This window comes from Symsagittifera roscoffensis, chromosome 5, assembly GCF_963678635.1.
Source record: "Symsagittifera roscoffensis chromosome 5, txSymRosc1.1, whole genome shotgun sequence".
Lineage (NCBI taxonomy): Eukaryota > Metazoa > Xenacoelomorpha > Acoela > Convolutidae > Symsagittifera > Symsagittifera roscoffensis.
The window spans coordinates 30843412-30865720 of NC_087066.1; the positions used below are offsets into that span (position 1 = coordinate 30843412).

At 33.3% G+C, this 22309-nt stretch overlaps 1 protein-coding gene across 6 annotated transcripts in view; it reads right to left on the reverse strand.

The window, feature by feature from the left end:
• LOC134846925 (potassium voltage-gated channel subfamily H member 1-like) overlaps positions 1–22309 on the reverse strand; it is a 60656-nt gene that overhangs the window by 7581 nt on the left and 30766 nt on the right. For all 6 annotated transcript variants that reach the window (XM_063864367.1, XM_063864366.1, XM_063864365.1 and 3 more), the window contains 2 exons: positions 17172–17347; positions 16289–16514 (listed from right to left, as the gene is read on the reverse strand). In XM_063864367.1, coding sequence (XP_063720437.1) covers positions 16289–16514; positions 17172–17347 — 402 coding nt within the window. The remainder of the gene's footprint in view (positions 1–16288; positions 16515–17171; positions 17348–22309) is intronic.

Here is a 22309-nt window from a genome sequence, read left to right on the forward strand (position 1 = left end):
GAACACTTAAAAAAGACTTATGCTCAAAGAAGTCATCTTTGTTTTGCTGTCTATAACAAATGTTTTTTTTTTGTTATACAGACCAGTCATAAATGTTCAAGTCTCCTATGCTGGATAAATAGAGACTTGTGGGTTTGCGGTAATTTTTTTCAAAAGTTTTTGAAAAAAAAACGGTTTTAAACTGTTTTGATGATAACTTTATGTTTCAAGATTGCAATTTAAAAATACATAGCTTTAGAGGCTTGATCCTTCCTGTTTAAAAAGATAGCTTTAGAGGCTTGCTTCTGCTCTCCCGATTGAAAAAACGTGTCGTATGATAGCCGAAAATTTTTAATGTGAAGATTTTAATAAAAGTTCTGTCCTCATGTCCGTAGCGGATTCTTCGCAGCTTAAGTAGAATGGGAAAACAAAAGTGAGAAATATAACTGCCATTAATGAATAATTTGCATCAACTGCAGGTTCAAAAAATAAAAGATAATTTGCTTTTATTTTTTTCCAACGTGGTCATGAAATAAATCCACAAATCTCTTTTGAAAATCCATCTGCCAATTTGAAAATTAAATATTGGATCAAATCGAATTATATGTTCGTTAATTTGCACTTCGTTTTAAATACTTTTTATAAAAAATGAAGAAAATTGCAGGTTACTTCTTTGTTGTATTTTTTGGCTCACTTCTAGTTCTAATTTTTGTTCAAGATATTATAGCTGTTATTCAAAAAGCAAAAGTTATAAGTTCGTCAATTCAATTTTTGGAAATACCGAATCAAATCTACCAGGAGAGCATTGTGACCATACGAGCTTTTGATTTGTGTACCAATTTATCTGTTCCGCTTCTGAAATATTGTGAATGTCGAATAATATCTTTCAAAAACAGCAGTTTTAACGAACAATGTTTCGCAAAAAATATCACCATTCCTCATCCATACGAGCACATTAATGGGTCCATGCTCATTTTCTACAGGCATGTAACTATGATTCTGAACGCAAGAAGTCAAGCCCGAGCTGATTATCTCAATTTAACTTGCACAACTGAAAATGTTGTTTTCATTCAGCATATAACGGTTCCAGTAACTTGGGAGGAACTTGTAGATCTGTTTTTGCTAAACGACCGTGAAGAGGCTATAGAACAATATCTGTTTTACGCACAACTGTTTGAAGACAGACCGAACGACTTGGTGTCAGGTGGACACAGGTATTAGCTATTTGTTGAGTCATTTTGAAATTACCCGCTAAAACCTGGAACTAGCCACAAGACCAAAGTTTTGTGGTATTTGTTTGAATTTATAAAGCATAAACTGGGGGTGTTTCAGCAAATCTATAAACCTTCTGGATGTTTTTCAGCCATATCGTTGCTATGCTCATGCATTTCTGTGTCTATAACTGTTATAGAAAGTTGCAAAATGTTGGAACAGACAAGATTAATTAAAAAGAAAAAATGACCTATTTCAGAAGTTTTGCACACTAAAGCTAATTTTTCAGACCGAAATATGTCTCAAGGTCACGTAAAATTCCGAACTTCTTTGCAAAAGTTGCTCAAAACTAGCAGATTGCTCTTTCTTATTATTTGTATCTGTTCCAGCTTTTGCTACTAATTATATAATTAGTATAATTAGTAGAAAAAGGTTCGGACAGACAAAAATAATTAAAAAGAGCAAATTAACTTTTTCAGACAACTTTTGCATGCAAAAACGAATTTTTCAGACAGAAAAGAATGTCTCAATGTCAGCAAAAATTCATATTTGAATGCAAAATTTGTTCAAAATTGGCAGATTGCTCTTTTTAATCGTTTCTGTCTGTCCGAACTTTTTGCAACTATCAATAGCACAAAGTTCGGACAGACAGATTTAATTAAATGAGCAATCAGTTCTTTTCGATCGCCAATTATCGATGATTATGCTAGCTTATTTTTTTAAATACTGCGATGAACATCCAGTTTTTACTATAATTAGTAGCAAAAAGTTCGGACAGACAGAATTAATTAAAGTGAGCAATCAGTGCTTTTTGACGTTTTTTTGCATGCAAAATCTGAAGACGAACAACCTTGAATTTTTTGTCAGGCCAAATTCAAGATGCGAGATCTTCGGATATCCGAAGATTATGCTAGCCTAATTTTTAAATACTGCAATGAACATCCAGGTTTTACTATAGAACAGTTAGCAAAGTTAGTTAAAAAACGAAACACAGAAAAAAAAAACAGATTAGGCTGCACCAAAAAAACAAACGGCAATGAAGATGATCAAATCATTTAAAATTTTGAAACTAATCGCAGAAAAACGATAGCCACCCTGAGCAGTAATTTTCCTGTTTCAAGGTTTACTATTCGACGCTTCGGATGCAATTGCCCGCCGTGGTTATAATTTTCGAGCAAAACTCTGCTTTATTAACTTTCGACGTTATGTTTATTTCAGTGTTAATTTCCGTTGATGTCTAGACAGTTGCTCTTTTTAATTAAGTCTGTCTGTCCGAACTTTTTGCAACTCTCTATATAAAACAGTTGGCAAAATTAGTTCGAACATCGAAATCTAAAGTTATTTTCAACAATAAGAAACAGATTAGGCCACCCCCCCCCCCCCCAAAGAAACTGAAGTGAAGATGATCAAATCATTCAAAATTTGGAAACTAATTGCAGAGAAACATGAGCCACCCTGAGTAATAATTTTTTCTGTTTCAATGTTTACTATTCGATGCTTCGGTTGCAATTGCCCGCCGTGGTTATTGTTTTGAGCAAACTCTGCTCTATGAACTCGACGCAATGCTTATTGTTCCGACTTTAGATACGAAAGTTACGAAATATTTGTGCTCGGGGTGGGTTTTTTTTTCTTCAGACAAATTTCGACTTTTCAACTAGCCATTTTTGACGGAACTTTTTTTATATCATTCGAAAGGTATTGTTGTCCTGAGCTCAAATTCGAAAAGATATTTTACCTGTGATCATTTTTCGTAATGTTACGCGGGTTTAAAGATTGCCATTTTTGCCAATTTGGAACAGTTAACGCGCGATATATTTCGCGCTATTCACGCGTAAGCGTAGAGTTAATCCGTCTTAGAAATCGTTCCAAATTGGTTAAAGAAGCTTATTTACCATAATTGGTTTGTTACAAGGAGCAAAATCTATCCTTTTGTACTTTATATGGCGATGATAGAATTGGCGATAAAAAATTTCACATTTTAGGAAAAAAGTTTTCTTTTGTTTTATTTCATTGAATTGTTTAATGTTAGTACTGCTCCATAAACCTTAAAAGGCAGTCGGAACATTCAGGGCTTCGCCCTGATACGAGCAGTCTTGTTTTAAGTTTTAGTTTCGGTTGATGTCTAATCAGTTGCTCTTTTTAATTAACTGTGTCTGTCCGAGCTTTTTGCAATTCTCTATAACAAACTTTTTCGACTACAACTTATCTTCGAAATAATTTTGACCTTCAAACTGAAACAGCATATCTACGAACATTCAAGAAGCCATATCTTTGATATGCTAATTTTTTTTGTGAACCTATTTTTTTTAAACAAAAAATATTCGACCACGTTTCATCTTTGAAATATAGTTAATAGCAAATTGCAACATCTTTTCAGTCAACGAATCTTAACGAAGTTAATTAGCCTAAAACTAATCATTTTGTCGTCTAATTTTAGCTTTTTCCTGATTTTCATACGTTAATACGGTTTTCGAAAACCTAACAAGACTGCCCGTATCAGGGCGAAGCCCTGAATGTTCCGACCGTCTATTCAGGTTTATGGAGCAGTAATAACATTAAAAAATAAAAAAATGAAATTTTTTTTCTAAAATTTGAAATTTTTAAATAAAAATCATCACCCCACACGCCATATAAAGTACAAAAACGCCATATAAAGTACAAAAGGATAGATTTCGCTACTTGTAACACATCATTTTTGGCAAATAAGCTTCGTTAAATCAATTTGGAACGATTTCTAAGACGGATTAAATCTCGCTTACGCGTTAATAGCGCGAAATATATCGCGCGTTAATTGTCCCAAATTGGCCAAAATGGCAACCTTTAAACCCACATAACTTTAGTCCCACAAATTTGAGCTCAGTATAACAATATCTTTCGAATGATATAAAAAAATGCCGTCAAAAATGGCTAGTTAAAAGGTCGAAACTTGTCTGAAGAAAAAAAACCCACCCCGAGCATAAATATTCCGTTACTTTTGTTACGAAAGTCGGAACAATTAACCTAAATTGCAATAGTTTTGACCAATTAAACTGTTCAAGGTCACCGATATTGCCCACAGTTTGGCTTTAGTTGTAATTTTGTTCTTCAAAAGGAAACAATTCGAAATAGACCTTTCAATTATTGCTCTCACTGTCTCAAGGCCAGAATTATTACGGTAATTTAACTGTCCAATAAGTTTGTGAAGATCTAAAATCTGCTTTAATTCGAAGTAATTACGAAGTTGTTTTTTGAATAAGTTTAAGAAAATCAGGCTTTTCTTTTTTTATGTTCGTAGAGCTCTGACAACTTTCTCTGAGAAGCATTTTGCCGATAAAAATGGAATTGTGGGACCTTTAGGTCGTCTCATTTACTCAGAAACGTCGTCGACATTCGGTGGAAACGGACTGATAACCGAGATGATATTCACTTACTCTTCAACGACTTACGAGTTGATTTCAGTTTTGCACAACTACAACTATATGGGAATTCTGAGAATAATTGCTACTTTTCTTCTGACGTCAGAAAAAATCTACTCTATGTACAGACGGTTTGTGGCTACTTAATAGAAACTCGCATCCATGAAAGGGGATGTTCCGATGAAAAGAATGTCCAAATTGCAGAAAAAAAACCGATTAGTCAGAACTTATAAGAACTTATAGATAGTGTACTTTTTTCTTCAATTACACGTCTTTATTTTTCGTATTTAGTCACGAAAATAGCACGCGAACTTAAAGTTTGATTAATACTGAGTTCCGGTATATAGAAAAGATAATGTAAATATCAGAAGAAGTAAATATAGATAGAATAAATAGTGTACATTTTTTTCTTCTATTACACTTTTTGTTCCGACTTTCGATACGAAAGTAACGGAATATTTGTGCTCGGGGTGGGTTTTTTTTTCTTCAGACAAATTTCGACTTTTTAACTAGCCATTTTTGATGGAATTTTTTGATATCATTCAAAAGTTATTGTTGTCTTGAGCTTAAATTTGTAAAGATATTTCACCTGTGATATTTTTTCGTAAAGTTATGGGGGTTTAAAGATTGGCATTTTGGCCAATTTGGGACAATTAACGCGCGATATATTTCGCCGAAGATTTAATCCGCCTTAGATATTGTTCCAAATTGGTTGAAAGAAGCTTATTTGCCATAATTTATTTGTTACAAGGAGCGAAATCTATCCTTTAGTACTTTAGATGGCTTGTGGGGGGATGGTTTTCATTAAAAAAATTCAAATTTCAAAAAAAAATTTTCATTTTGTTTTTTCACCTTTAACTTTTTAATGTTATTACTGCCCCATAAACCTTAAAAAAGGCAGTCGGAAGTTTCAGGGCTTCAGGGCTTTTAAGTAATAACATTAAAAAATAAAAAAATGAAATTTTTTTTCTAAATTTTGAAATTTTTAATGAAAATCATCCCCCCACACGCCATATAAAGTAGAAAAGTGAAGACTTCGCTCTTGGTAATAAATCAATTAGAGCAAATAAGTTTCCTTCAACAAATTTGGATCGGTTTCCTAGACGGATGAACTCTCCGCCTACGCGTTAATAGCGCGAAATATATGGACACTTTTTGATAAAAAAATAACTCAATGTAAGAAAACTAGATCAATAGGTAAAATTTGTATTTCACAAGGAAAATCGGATGATCAAATTGCAATTTCGAAATTAGAAGGAACACAATTTAGGACTTTTCACGAAACTAAGTTCATTGACTCTTAATAAATATTTACAAAACGATACAAACAAGCAAAAGCCGCTAAGTCGCAAAAAACCACAAAAATGTCGAAAAATATCGAAAATTACCAAGAAAAAGGCTAGTTTTGAAACAAAACATGCTAAGACTACACAATTTTAAATTAGCATGGGAAGAAAATTTACCAAGCGTTAACAAGCCAAAAACACCTAAGATCAGCAAGAAAATCAGCAACAAAACTTAAGACTGATAAAAAGTTTTCTTAAGACCCACTCACCCTCAAATCTCACACAAAACTATATTTGCTCGCCAATGAAACAATATGAGGCCACTAAGCCGAAATTCAAAAAAAATTATGACAAATACTTATCAAATCCCCCTCACATTCGAAACACACACACGCACTTGCTAGTTTTTTCGCTCGTCAAAGACGCAATAAAAGGCATTTCAGTCAATTTCATATAGACCGAAGACAATCAAGCGAAAAACGAAACAAAAAAGCCGAAAAACTCTTGTAAGGAAAAATGATAAATTCTATTAATGATTTATTACCAAGAGCGAAGTCTTCACTTTTCTACTTTATATGGCGTGTGGGGGGATGATTTTCATTAAAAATTTCAAAATTTAGAAAAAAAATTTACTTTTTATTTTATTACATTTAATTTTTTTAAAGGTTTTTAGTGCTCCATAAAACCTTAAAAGGCAGTCGTAAACATTCAGGGCTTTTCCCTGATACGAGCAGTCTTGTTGTTCCGACTTTCGATACGAAAGTAACGGAAGATTTGTGCTCGGGGTGGGTTTTTTTCTTCAGACAATTTTCGACTTTTTGACTAGCCATATTTGACAAAATTTTTTTATATCATTCGAAAGGTATTGTTGTCTTGAGCTCAAATTTGAAAAGATATTTCACCTGTGATTTTTTTTCGTAAAGTTACGGTGGTTTAAAGATTGCCATTTTGACCAATTTGGGACAATTAACGCGCGATATAATTAGCGCTATTAACGCGTAAGCGTAGAGTTAATCCGTCTTAGAAATCGTTCCAAATTGGTTAAAGAAGCTTATTTACCATAATTGGTTTGTTACAAGGAGCAAAATCTATCCTTTTGTACTTTATATGGCGTGTGGGGGGATGATTTTCATAAAAAAATTTCAAATTCAGAAAAAAAAAATTTAATTTTTTTTTACTTCATTGAATTTTTTAATGTTATTACGGCTCCAAAAACCTTAAAAGGCAGTCGGAACCTTCAGGGCTTCGCCCTGATACGAGCAGTCTTGTTTTTTTTTGTATTTGAATAAAAAGTATTTTAGCGATTGTTTAAAAAATAGAGTTTGAGAATCTTATATTTTTCCGGATGGTATTATTATCGGGTGGCAAGGCAGTCATTTTTGATATGCAAGCAAAATGTATATGATTTAGTATTGCGCTTTAACCGTTAATATTTCAATCATACAACGGTAAAAACGTTCAAATGGATAGTCTTGACCTACTGTAAAACGCATTGATTTTTTTTTGAATTTCAGTTTTCCCCAGTTCTGTAATAACTCCTGGCCTTATTTTTTTTTATGTAATATGGCAGTTGAATGTCTTTTTTGTGCATGGTGAAGTTGTTTTTGTTTTATACAAAGTTGATAGTTTCAAAAATTACTTAATTCAATTGCTCTTTCCTTTATCGTTTATTATCTGAAAAATTTTTATTCATCAATTTATTGAGTTTAAATTGAGAAGTTAATTGTAGATTTAAAAGCTAACTGATTTAATTTGAGTTTATTTTTAGTTTCAGTTAAAAAAAAATTGTCGGAGCATCTTTCAATCTGCAATTTTAGGTCTTCTTCTGTCCCGGTCTGATTCTCCGCTGGCAACATGAATTAGTAGGCTGAGAACAACTTCAATTTCTGATTTGTTTGTACAATACTGTTTCAGTCACTTAGGTAACATGAATTCGTGCACCCGCACCACTTGCGAATTTTAGCCAAAAGAATTCTTCTTTTTCAAAATAAAATTAGTATATACATTTTTAACCTTGAAGACTATTTATTTGTACCTATCTTGAAGTTTATTTTGTCCCTACTTGTTATGGAAATCAAATGGAACCTAGATCACTTTTTTCTGAAAAAAAACACTGAAAATAAATTATTTCGATGAATTTGTAGTTTTTCAATTTTAATTTTTTTTCTGAAGTGTTTATCACGGGGGCCGGAGAAATGTTTTCTACAAATCATTCTTTTTTTGATTTCTTTATGTAAGTATTTGACAATTGTTTTTCAATAGCTAAATTTTGAGCCGATGCATTTTGGGACTGCTGAAAGCTTAGGGCTTTCGTTTACACTCCTTAGACACAAGAAAAATCAGCTTACTGCGCAATCGAACACTCTTTGTTTTTGTTTGCAAAAGTTTCGATTGTGTTTAGATTATGTTAGGTTTTGTATACAAAGTTTTTCATGCTTTTGTTGGCTTGTAAACCGTATTATACTAATTTGAATTAATTTTGTATTTTGATTCGCAAAGTTTATAAAATAAACATTTTTTCAACACAATTTTTATTGTCTCGTTTTTCAAACCTAAAATACCGATTATTCAAGCGGGTAAGAGATGGGCGAAAATCAACTTCCAAAATCCAGGACACATTCATTGAAAAGAAACATTGAAACTAGCAATACGATCAATCTAATCGAATTAGGCCCAGTCCAGTAGAACTCCATGATGAATCACCAACGGTATCGACCACAGAGATCAAACAGGAAGGCCTCCGAGAACAATTTCGACATGAACAAGCGGAACCGATAAGAGCGAATAAATGAATTACGATCAGCATCCAACTTTGATATCCATACCATTTATTCAAGCGCGGAAAAGGGAGCACCAGGACCGGAACCGCAGATAAGCGAAAACATCCAGCGCCTAACTGAAAAAAAGTGCAAAAATGGCCGGAAAAAGTTAAAATCATTTATATTTTTTTTTTAAATTCGGATGACTGGAGTACTTGACTAGCTGGATAAGGCAACTTATATTATAGTACTCAGCTACCTGGATAGCCCTAACTCGTCCTTGTCTGCAAAAGTCTGAATTCATTCAACAGTGCTACACGATCTAATGTTTCAAGGCCAAACTAGCTTATTTTGATCGAAGCACTTTCACACTTCCTTTTGGTTCTTTATCACTCGACCTATTTTGTGAATGCGGTTAGATATTTGTATCTTCTTGAACAAAACTCTCTATCCAAAAGTGAATTTCGATTACTGGTTTTGCTTACGGTTAGATGTTGAATGTCGTTAGATATTTGTATGATCTTGAACAAAATTTTCTATCCTGAATTGACTGTCAATTACTGGTTTTGCTTACAGTTACTTTTCCTAAAAGCAACTTATTATTAAGGAAGTGCACCCTAGGTCTTATTTTGGATAAGCGCCATAAATCTTTCACTGCACCTGCCTAACGTTCTAGGACAATTTTTAACTGACACTAGGTTGTGAATATTTAACTTATTATCTTTTTTTCTTGTAGTCTAAACTAACGTATGTATCAATTCTTTAAGCGTACATATCATCAATCAACCTTAATAAATCTAAAATCCAGTCGTCATAACGCATAGAAAAGAGTTCAAAAATTTATTTTAACATCAAATTGTTTTTAAAAGATGGAAAGTGAGGCATAGGGAATGAGCAGGGGGCCTGTATGGTAATTGCAGTATTCTAAAATGAACAATGAGTTGATCAAACTTTTTTCAAACATATACTCGAATTATTCATTTTGCTTTTATTCATTTAAACTGTTCAACTTTTTAAAGCTTGTCTTCCGTTCTCCCTATCTTATTTTCTTATAGCTTACAATCAAGACCACAACGCAGGATCTAATTTAACTCTAAGGCCAGGGAAGAAACTGGTAAAAAAAATATAAAGGAAAGCTCAGATTTATGTTTTTTTGCAAAGACTGCAGGGTTTTTCAAGAAGTTTTTAAAACAAACCTTAGAAAATATCAACTCGTTGGAAACTACTTTTTCAAAGAAGGCATACGCACAATCTCGTTTGACTTTGAACGCCAACGTTTCATTTAGAAAGCCTTGAACGCCAAAGTCTTTCTAATTTAAATAAATTCACCTCCAAGAAGTTGAAAAACTTGGCACTAATAGGTAAGTTTAAAAAAAAAACAAGTTCCAGATTTAAAAATTTGAAGTTTTTGGGTCGGATTTGATGTTATTGGGAGAACTAACTCGGTCAATACCCACCTTAACCGTTTAAAAACTTGGTTTTTCATAACTGAAACCTATGTTTCAGGTTATTAATTTTACATTTTGGTCGCCGATATTACTGGTTTTGTGTCATTTTTTTGAAAAAGATATCAAAAATGAATTTTGAACATATTTGAAGTTTTTAGAGCAATTTTACACTTAAAAAGAACTCTAGTCCTAATTTTTTTAAAACGCTATCATCAAAACTATATCATTTATGTTAGTTCTAGAACTTTTATAACAGTTTAAATCAGGTCAAAAATTACTAAATATTATTTAAAGAGTTTTACGGCTAAGAAATGGAATATCAACGTCATTCCTCCAAGTTTCAGATTTATTTTTGCTCATTTAAGACCATTAATCCACGAAGGAAAAGACTTTGAAAAAGTTGTATCTTGCGAGTTGAAAAATTCGGTTTTCAGCAGGTTTGATTCTACAAAGAATAACGCTGGACTTCACCGCGTCCATATGTTTTGGGTGAAAAAAGTCAAAAGCAAAACTTCAGAAAAAATTCCATTCTTATTTTTAATTAAGCGATTTTTATAGCTAACCTAAGCTGATTAAACATTTTAAGAAACATTTTTTTTCACTATTAACCGAGTTCGTTCCTGTATTTTTTTTTATTCAAATAAAATAAATATTAGCCTATTAAAGTCGTAAATTAAAATGTCAAATTTTATAATGTCACTGTTACTGCATTAAAGTTGAAATTTAAAGTGGGAGATAAACTTAGATGGGATACTTAGTAAATCTCACTAACAACCTAAAATACCATTTCAACTGTTTGTCTACGCACCCAAATGGCGACACACGCACGCAAATGACTCACTTAAATGACTTTGTCCTAGATACACAGCAAAAAAACTAAGTTTTTCAAAAATGACTTTTCCTGATGTCGAAATCGATATGTCCAAAAAAATATTGTATTCGTCAGCTCCTGTAAACGTCCAAATAAAACTCATACAATTTTTGAGTTTACCAACAGTATCACCAGGTAAAGATAAAACATTCTGAAGCATTATACAAAAAACATAAGCTTGTAATCAACTAATGATCACTTTTTTTATATAAAATAAACCAATTTGCGAAGACCGGACCAATAGGTATAGTTTATATTTCGCTTGGAAACCTAACAATAAAATTCCGTTTCAAAATTAGAAGTCGATCATGTTTTTTTGACCGAGTTTTCAGTGAAAACTTAGATATTGACCGATTTCTGGATGAACTGATTTGCACCTTATCTCGTTTTTTTCATGAATTCCAATCTAATCTGCGATCTAAATAAATCAAAATAAATCAAATTTTGACTGGGAAAGACGAACAAAACTGCTCATTTAGGGCAAAGGCCTGAATGTTTTGACTGTCTTTCAACGTTTTTGAAAAAAAATCCAAAAAATTTGAATCTTTTTAAAAACTTATAAAAAAATCCTCTAATCGCACGTTATACCAAGTAAAAAAAGATGTAGTTGCCACCTAGTAAAATATCTTTAACTCTAAAATCCTGCCTCAATTCAGTTTGGAACAATTGTTCCTCTAACAAAATTTTTGATTTCAATTTCACGAGTGATGCAAGAGTGATGCAAAAAGTGCTTCGCTTTCGAACTATAAAAATTTCAAGATTTTCTTCATTTGTTTTGGCCACCTTCTTCTGTTTTTTGTAAAAGATTGCTCTAAAAATCCTTAATCCTTAACCGTCGCCTGCATCAGTGCACAAACTATTATTTTGAACTTCTTGGGAATTTCGATTGATTTTTGTTTTCCGGATGGTTTTAATGCAACCGTTACAGCATTGCAATCATAACAATTATGGCATAATGCAGATTTTAAAAAATGATTTCCATTGGCAGCTAAACTTTTCGCTGTAAAAAATTTGGTATTTTTTTAGTCGTTTCTAACACATTTTGCTATCAAATTTAACAAATTTTTACGTTAAATGATGGAAACAGTATATTTTAGAAAATTAGAGGTCCCTGATTAAAATAATGCGTAAAGGCAAAACGGCTGTTCAGCTTCCAATTGCGTCTTAAAGAGAAGGCAGATGGAAAGATGAAAGAACTAATTGCAAAAACAAATAAAAATTAACTACAAAAGTGAAGAGTGACCTTTAAGTAAAAAGCAATACGTGAAAAAAGTTTTATTGAAAGGTAAATCAGGTGCGTAATTCCAATATCGATAATTATTTTACATTCTTAACGAATTGAAAAGAGAACCTTTGAAAAATCACCTGGTTTGATGAAATTTTCATCACAGAGCAACTTTTTTTATCATCTTCCCTTCATTGGCACTTCTTTTCAAAAGCTTAAGTGAAAACGAACATTTTTTTTGGGTTATTTGTGTGTTTTGTTTCTTGGATCATTTTTGACTCTAGTTATTGTTCAAAATATTCTTACTTTCATTGAGGAAGCTAAGAAACTTTTTCAAGCAGTGTTCAACCTTGAATTACATTATTCCTTTTCCATATACGGATGTTAATGGGTCTATGCAAATTTTCCACTATCCAGTTGCTCTTATTCCCAACCCGAGAAATTATGCTGAAAGACATTTCCTGAATTTAACTTGCAAAAATGAAAACCGAATTTTGTTCAATCACCAAACGGTTTCTGTGTCTTTGGAAGATGTTGAAAACCTACTTTCGGCAGCAAGTCTCGTTGAGTCGACTAAAATTTATAAGACATACTTTGGGCTTAGACCTACTGATCTTTTGACAGGCGGTCATAGGTAAATAGTGCATGCAAATTGAACCAATTCTGAATAATACATTTTTGGAGTCACATTTTTTGGAGTTTTGACACGTTATACAGAGTAAACTAGCTTTTTGAAGTAAAGCGGTAACAACATTACGATGAATATTTCATTTTCAAAACTCTAGATAGACTTCAGAAACTCAAGACTTCATTCTTCAAAACTCCAGTTGACTTTTTTTGTTCAAGTTTAGATAAAGATAAAAATAGTAGTTTTTGTGCGCTAAAAATAGTTGTTGTACTGGAAGCGAACCAAAAATTGAATGGAAAAAATGCTGCCAATCACTTTTCAGAAAAATTTTTACACCCAAAATGACTTACTGGTAAGGCTTTTCCCTCTGTTTAATTTCTGACAGTATGTCAAAACTTTCGGATACCTTTGTTCCATATTCACACACTCCAAGCATGCTATTCAATTGCACGTGTCTCGTCGACAATTTTTCTTGCTGCATATCTTATATATATTTTAGAATAATTAATAAGTTTTTAAATTTTAAAAATTTTAAGTAATTTGTATTATTGGGACATTTATAGGGCTTTGATGACTTAGGGGAGCGGCGGTGAAGTGGTTACACCTCCGCCTCTCAATCGGAAGGTCGGATGTACGAGGTCCACCATGATCCGTGCTCGTTGCTTGAGGGTGAAGCAACATTACCCAGCCCAAAAAAATAACCAAAAAAATTGCATGTAGTTCTTAAACAGGGGCGCAACAGCGGTTTGCCGTGATGAGCTGTACAGCTCTTGTTTTGGTCCTTTCCCATGTGGATAAATGGTCTTAATTTTAATCTTACTCCGAGAAACTTTTTGCAGACAAATACGGATTTGTAGGAACCTTAGGTCGGTTCATCTAGTCACAAACGTCCTCGACATTCAGCGGAGACTCACAGATAGCTGAAATGATATCAATTTTTTTTCTTCAAATCTATTATCTTTTTTTTCTGTATGAATGTTACTTAGATTGAACAATCAGGTCCATATGAGACAATACTTAATAGAAAGTTCTCAGCGGCGCTTCAACAGGTTGAATTACCTTCTGCGCTTGCTCAAGTTGGTGCTCTCTCAATGATAAGTTCTCTATATTGTTGGATTATTGCACTACTTGAAACAAATTTATTATATTTTATTATTATATTCCTTTACTCTTCGTCCATTTACGAGCTTATTTCGGTTTTGGATAACGTCAATTATATGGGGGTTCTCAGAAGACTGGCTGCTACTTTTCTCTTGACGTCGGAAAGAATGTACTCGATGTACAAGCGGTTTGTGGCAAAGAATTGGAACGAATCGTGACAATATATGGTTTACGATGATTTTTAACTTCAACTATTTCATTTCGTGAGTTTTTCGTTTTAGCTAGCAATCCAAAAACTAGTTTGAATGAGAATAAGCCTTTTCCAGTAATGTTTTTTTAACGTTTCTTGATTTTCGGTTGATTGCACTCAGACTGAGGCATGCTATTTATTTATAATTCGTCCTTATACGATCGCTGAAATGATCATTGTCAGACTGAACCTTTGCGGATAATCCGGATGATTGCGCAAATGCTCAACATAAAGTCGCGACGTAAAATCCGGCCAGTCATGATGTAAACTCAAAACAGTCGTGACATTAACTTCAGCCGATCACATAAAATAGTGTTATAAGCAGTGTTAAAATAACTTAATACGGTTGCTAACAGGGGCGGATCTAGGAATTTCTCGAGGGGGGGGGGCGGATTTTAAAAAAATTTCGAAAATTTTGACGACCTTTTTTTTTAGGTCGATCAAATTGATTTTCCGAGCTCTACTAAAGCACAAAAGACGCTGTTTTGGCCAAATTTTCTGCGCCGCAGGCAAATTTTGAAAAAACAGGTCACAAAAGCCGTTTATGGGCACTTTTTGGGAAGTTTTGACAAAAAAATCGCGTTTTTTTTTTGGCGCGCGCTCCCCCTCAAAGTTAGTATATATTGGCGCCAAAGGCGCCTTTAGAAAAATTTAAAGGTCGGTCGGCCAAAAATAAATTTCTTAAAAAGTACCAAAGGAGGGACCTTTTGGGTCGGCAGGGGGTCGAATACCTGAGGAAGAGAAAGCGTCCCCCCCCCCCCTAAATCCGCCCCTGGTTGCTAACATTATTTCTGAAAAATTTTCAATGCTACAGTTTGTTTCAATTTTTCAAGTTGAATTTTGTGCTCACAGAAAAAAAAATAAATAGTGTTTGATTTGTCTAAATCCATTTAAATTTGTCTAAAACCCCGTTACATATGAGCTGTATGGTCTAAAAATATCCACAGGTTCCATATGTTAAAAAATTTCGTAGCCAAGGAAAAGATAGAAAGGCTAAAAAAAGTATGTCCAAATACTGAGCATGATGATCTTTCTTGTAAAATTGTCCATTTTCTATCCGAGTTGAGTTGCCAGTAATAATTTTCAATGAAAAATTGCAAGCATCAACTTCAAAAAATTTTCCCGGATGATTTTGTTGCTAATTTACTAAATCAGCGATTATTTATTGAAAAATATAATATCTTATTATAAACTACTGCAAACTCATCGTTGAAATATATATATTTTATCAAAGCGATTTTATCATAAACATAAATAACCCATAGAAAAAAAACAATTGAGGACAAAATCCACTTTCAATTTCGAAAATTTTGTTGAGTGTCTTGTTTTATGCTAAAAATGGTTTTCTAGCTCAATTTTTTTTGAAAGGTTTCAAAAAATACTCTTTTTTTTTGGGAACTCGGCAATCGTAATGGATTCTGCGGACGTTGAAGTCTTTGAAAAGTTTAAGAAAATCCGAGTTTCAGTGGAATTTTAAAAATTTCGAACGAAACTTCCAGCTCTGAAATTTGCAAAAAGCAAAAAACTAAAAACTTTTTAATAATAAATTCCTAAATCATTAAAGAATCATTGCTAACTCAGCACTCACATTTGCTATAACTGCGAAGAATTAAAAACTCTTCGGTTTTTATTCGCTAAAAAGTTTGTTCTTTCCAGCTATGAACCAGTGCTAATTCAGCTGTGAAATTTGCTATTTGGGTAAATATTTAGCCCTAAATCATCAATGGTGACCAATATTTTTTCAATTTTTTCTATTTTTCATTGGAAACATGAAATATATATTTTTATTGCCGTTTTTTTCCAAGTTCAGGAAAAAAGAGACGAAGAGAGTCAGGGTAGAACCTTTTGCCCTCGATCACCCACAAAAAAAAATTTTTTGTAAAAAAAAAAGCTTCGTGAATGTTCAATGAATGTTTGACATTTGCAAATTAAATATATTAGAATTGTTGCCAAAATATTCTGCGCTATTGAACGGCAGCCGGGTTTCTTATCTTTTGCCGGGTTTCTTATCCCCCGCTTGGCCGATCTTCTTTGAAATTTGCTAGCATGTTAAGAATACTACACTCAAAGTAGCGAGCGCAGTCCTAATTGACTACTTGGTTATATCACAACTGGTTAGATGGTTAGAACTCACGCATGGTTAGATCCCTCATCTCGTTGATCCAGTTGTACTCCAGATGCTGCTCGGATATGCCGATGGAGTACCAGACTAGGGCGAACCAGTGGGCGAAGAGGAGGAAGATGGAGAGGAACATGAGGAGTTGTCCGCCCGCGTACTCCATGTAGTGGTCCAGTCGTCTGATCACTCGCACTAGTCTGAGAAGACGCACTAATTTGATCAGGCGCAGCTGAGTGAAGATCTGAAATATCTCACGTTTTTTTTTTACTCAATCAGCCCGGAGGCCTAACCCTGAAGTTAATTATTTAGGTTGATAAGAGTGCAAATCTCTTACAAGTCACAGATGAAATAACTCACACAGAATTTTGCTGCGATAAGCACAAATAAGACGGCTTATGGTCCTTAATTCGTTCATAGTATATGTCAATTTTTTTGAAGTCAAATTAATACCCTAGTCTTTTGAAGTAAATTTCTAACACATTTGACGTTTTCATGAATTCGTTATAAATGTAATATTGCAAGTAAAATATGTAAGATATTCTCGCAATGTTTCGCAAATCTGCGGTAGTTAATGGCGATATCGATACGTGTTTGTTGGTGATGAAATGGTTCAAAACTACAGTAAAGACACAAAGTGGATTTTGTCCTCTTTTTGTAGTCTTTTTAAAATTATTTTTGTGTTTGAGATAATTTGCTTTAGCTTGAATTATCTATCAGCACAGCACTGTATTACGATGTTTAAGAAGAAGAAGAAAATTTATAAAGCTATAAAGCTATAAACAATTAAATACTATTTCTCTTTTTTAACAAATACTTCTGTTAGACAGCCAACAAGCCCATTTGGGTTGAGCACGGCTGCCGTTTAGACAAAATCGACATTTCCAGTAGTAGTACATACCGCCTTCTCGTTGGTGTCGATCTGCTCTATTATCATGTCTATCATCTCCAGGGGCACTGAGGAGATGAGGTCTAGGGCGAACCAACCCTTGATGTAATTGTTCCTGATCCTCTTCGAGTCACTCACCACCTCACCCCCTATGTGCACATACGTGGTCCGGAACGAAATCACTATGTCTAAAACAAACAGAATAAACGTTTTTTCCTGTTCTTTTTTGGTCTCAAAGTCATGGATGAGCTTATGGTAGCGCAAGTCTTTGACCTAGCTGTAGCATTTGTTTTTTATTGGCGTTAATGAAAGTTATCAGCTTAGGCTTCAAAATAAGATAATTTAAACGTATAAATTGTGACTGCTTTACTTGTCTCAATTCCACATATTTTTGTCAAAAAGGGCCTCAATTGACAAACTGAAAAGTTTTTTTGAGTACCTTGGACAAGTGTTTTAACGAATCTATCATCTACTGAATAGTACCACTGATTGCTTTAGATACATAAATTTTAATTTAATTTAACGAAATAACCAAAATTGTTATTTTTGCAGACTGATTTTTAGTAGACTGAACACAATTAACAAGACAAATTGCTGTTTTTAAAGTCGGGAATGGCATGTAGCAACCACTTTCTCTGCTGTGCTTACATTCGGCACGTATGTTATATTGCGCGTAAATCAGTAGTTGCAGCTTCTTGTTCCGATTTTCGAAGAAAATGGAATATTTATGCTCGGTGTGGTTTTTTTTCAGTCAATTTTTGAAATAATAATTTTCGACAAAATTTTTTTTATACCCCATTGAAGATATCGACTTCCTGAAATCAATTTTAAAAAGATATTTTAGCTTCAATTGTTTTTATAAAGTTCTGGTGGTTTGAAACTTGCCAAAATGCCCATGTTCTGAACTAAATTATGCGCGCTTTGAGGAATTTATTCATATTACTGAGAGCATAACTCGAATTATTTTTGCATTGCGAATTATCCTATACATCAAAATCGTTCCAAATTGAATTGAAGGCTAATCAAATCGGTCGTATTAATTTGCTACTGCTCAATATTTCACAGTTTGATATTTTCCAATTTTTATGGGCCTTCAATAATTAGGGCTTGACCCTGATATACGAGCAGTCTTGCTTAGATTAATCATTTATTGAAAATAATAGAAATTCGTTAACAAAGCCTGAAATATTTCCCCTAGTTAGGGAAGTTCAACAACAGATTAAACGTTTATTGTTCCGGCTTTCGTAACGAAAGTAACGGAATATTTGTGCTTGGGGTTGTTTTTTTAAGACAAATTTCGACTTTTCAACTAGCTATATCTGTTGGAATTTTTTAAATATCATTCAAAAGATATTGTTGCTCTGAGCTCAAATTAAAAAAATATATTTTACAAATGATCGTTTTCCGTAAATTATGGGAGTTGAAAGATTGCCACTTTAGCCAATTTGGGGAAACTGATGCGCTATTGATTAAGCGGTGATCTAATACGTCTTGAAATCGTTCCAAATTGTTTGAATGAAGCTCATGTGCCATAATTGATTTGTTAATAGGAGCGGAAATTATCATTTTGTAATTTATATGGCGTGTGGGAGGATGATTTTTAAGTGATCCATTGACCGTAAAAAGCAGTCGGAACATTCAGGGCTCCGCGCTGATACGAGCAGTCTTGCTTACAACTGTCAACAAAAAATGCGTCAGTTGTATAAAATTTTTGTGTTTTATAATTCCTACAAATTATTCTTTAAATTAGGCATATTAAACGTTGGATTTATTTTTTTGGACTTTTGTTTGAATTCATACTTGGATTTGGTTCAGGTCTTCATATCGCACAGATAATGTGTTGTTGGAAAAATGCATGTCCAGGCTTTCCCGACTTTATGTTCAAACTTTCATTTTCTTAAGTTCAGGTTTTGGTGACTTTATGCTTCATGTAAAATTTTTTGCAAAATTAGTTTCAATTTTCAAGCTTTCTGCCGTTAAGTTTTCATATATTTGGATTTTTGCAGATATATAACCTGAATTCAGACTTTGGGTCTGGGTTTAGACATGATGCAAATTTCAAATGTTCTGGGTAAGCCGCGGCCTTCAACCCGGGAGCTACAAAGTTAACAAGACTGCTCGCATCAGATAAAAAACCTTGAATGATCTGACTGTTTTTTAATGTCTATGAAGCAGTGTTTGCTTAAAAAATTTTTTGACATTTTTAGAAAAAAAAATTCAAAATTTTTGAGTTATTTTCTACATCATCCCCCACATGTCATATAAAGTACAAAGTGATTATTTTTGTTCCTAGTAAAGTAAAAACTAAGACAAATAGCCTGTTTCAAATCAATTGCAACAATTTTTTTGAGGCTTAAAAGTCCGCTTACGCGTTGAAAGCGCGAGATATATCGCTCGTTAATTGTCCCTAATTGGCCAGATTGGCAATGTCTAAACCCCCATATTTTTACAAAAGAAGATCATTGGTCGAAATTTGTCGAAAACGCGCGATATATTCCGAGCTATTAACGCGTAAACGAGATTTAATCCGTCTTAGAAATGGATCCAAATTGGCTCAAGGTAGCTTATATGCCTTAACTGATTTGTTAATAGGAGCAAAATCTATCACTTAGTACTTATTACGACGTGTGGGGTGATGATTTAAAAAAAAAAACCAAATTTTTGAAGAAAAAAAAATTTCATTTTTTTATTCACATTTAATTTTTTTAATGTTTTTACTGCTCCATAAAACTTAAAAAACAGTCGTAATATTCAGGGCTCCACCCTGATACTAGCAGTCTTGCTTACATCTGTCAACAAAAAATGCGTCAGTTGTATATAATTTTTGTGTTTCATAATTCCTACAAATTATTCATTAAATTAGGCAAATTAAACGTTGGATATATTTTTTTGGGTTTCTGTTTGAAATCATGCGTGGATTCGGTCCAGGTCTTCATATCGCACAGATAATGTGTTGTTGGAAAAATGCAAGTCCAGGTTTTCCCGACTTTATGTTCAAACTTTCGCTTTCTTAAGTTCAGATTTTGGTGACTTTATGCTTCATGTAAAATTTTTTGCAAAATTAGTTCCAATTTCAAGATTTCTGCCCTTAAGTTTTCATATGATTGGATTTTTGCTGATATATAACTTGAATTCAGATTTTCGCGACTCAAAATCTGGTCGCGACTATGCAATTTGGGTCTGGGTTTAGTTATGATGCAATTTTCAAATGTTCAGGGTATGTCGCGGCTTTCAACCCGGGAGCTACAATGTTAACAAGACTGCTCGTATCAGATAAAAATCTTGGTTGATCCGACTGTTTTTTAATGTCTATGAAGTAAGGTTTGCTTTAAAAATTTTTTGACATTTTTAGAAAAAAAAATTCAAAATTTTTGAGTTATTTTCTACTTCATCCCCCACATGTCATATAAAGTACAAAGTGATAGGTTTTGCTCCTAGCAAAGTAAAAACTAAGACAAATAGCCTGTTTCAAATCATTTGCAACAATTTTTTTGAGGCTTAAATATCCGCTTAATTGTTGAAAGCGCGAGATATATCGCTCGTTAATTGTCCCTAATTGGCCAAAACGGCAATGTCTAAACCCCCATATTTTTACGAAAGAAAGTCATAGGTAAATTTTTTTTTCCAAATTTGAGCTCAAATTAACTATACTTTTTGAATAAAATCGAAAATCGTCAAAAATGGCTAGTTAAAAAGTCGAAATTTGTCGAAAACCCGCGATATATTTCGAGCTATTAACGCGTAAACGAGATTTAATCCGTCTTAGAAATCGTTCCAAATTGCTTCAAGGAAGCTTATATGCCTTTACTGATTGGTTAGTAGGAGCAAAGTCTATCACTTAGTACTTATTATGACGTGTGGGGTGATGATTTAAAAAAATCAAATTTTAGAAAAAAAAATTTCATTTTTTTATTTACATTTATTTTTTTAAATGTTTTTACTGCTCCATAAAACTTAAAAAGCAGTCAGAATATTCAGGACTCCACCCTGATACGAGCAGTCTTGCTTACATCTGTCAACAAAAAATGCGTCAGTTGTATATAATTTTTGTGTTTCATAATTCCTACAAATTATTCATTAAATTAGGCATATTAAACGTTGGATATATTTTTTTGGACATCTGTTTGAAATCATGCATGGATTCGGTTCAGGTCTTTATATCGCACAGATAATGTGTTGTTGGAAAAATGCATGTCGAGGCTTTCTCGACTTTATGTTCAAACTTTCGCTTTCTTAAGTTCAGATTTTGGTGACTTTATGCTTCATGTAAAACGTTTTGCAAAATTAGTTTCAATTTTCAAGATTTCTGCCCTTAAGTTTTCATATAATTGGATTTTTGCTGATATATAACCTGAATTCAGATTTTTGCGACCCAAAATCTGGTCGCGACTATGCAATTTGGGTCTGGGTTTAGACATGATGCAATTTTCAAATGTTCAGGGTAAGTCGCGGCTTTCAACCCGGGAGCTACAATGTTAACAAGACTGCTCGTATCAGATAAAAATCTTGGTTGATCCGACTGTTTCTTAATGTCTATGAAGTAAGGTTTGCTTTAAAAAATTTTTGACATTTTTAGAAAAAAAAATTCAAAATTTTTGAGTTATTTTCTACTTCATCCCCCACATGTCATATAAAGTACAAAGTGATAGGTTTTGCTCCTAGTAAAGTAAAAACTAAGACAAATAGCCTGTTTCAAATCATTTGCAACAATTTTTTTGAGGCTTAAATATCCGCTTAAGCGTTGAAAGCGCGAGATATATCGCTCGTTAATTGTCCCTAATTGGCCAAAATGGCAATGTCTAAACACCCATATTTTTACGAAAGAAGATCATAGGTGAATTATTTTCCAAATTTGAGCTTAGATTAACTATACCTTTTGAATAAATTAGAAAATTGTCAAAAATGGCCAGTTAAAAAGTCGAAATTTGTCTGAAGAAAAAAAACCCACCCGAGCACAAATATTCCGTTACGTTTGTTATCAAAATCGAAACAATAATTGTCTAAGCAAGAAACATCGATTTTAACGAAATAATTGGTTCATAACACAAATAAAGATTTGCTCACAATTCCTTCGCGGTCTCTTGTAACAAGTTTGTACCAAAGGGAGGATCTGGGACTTTTTTGAGAGGGGGAGAAATTTGTTATTTTTT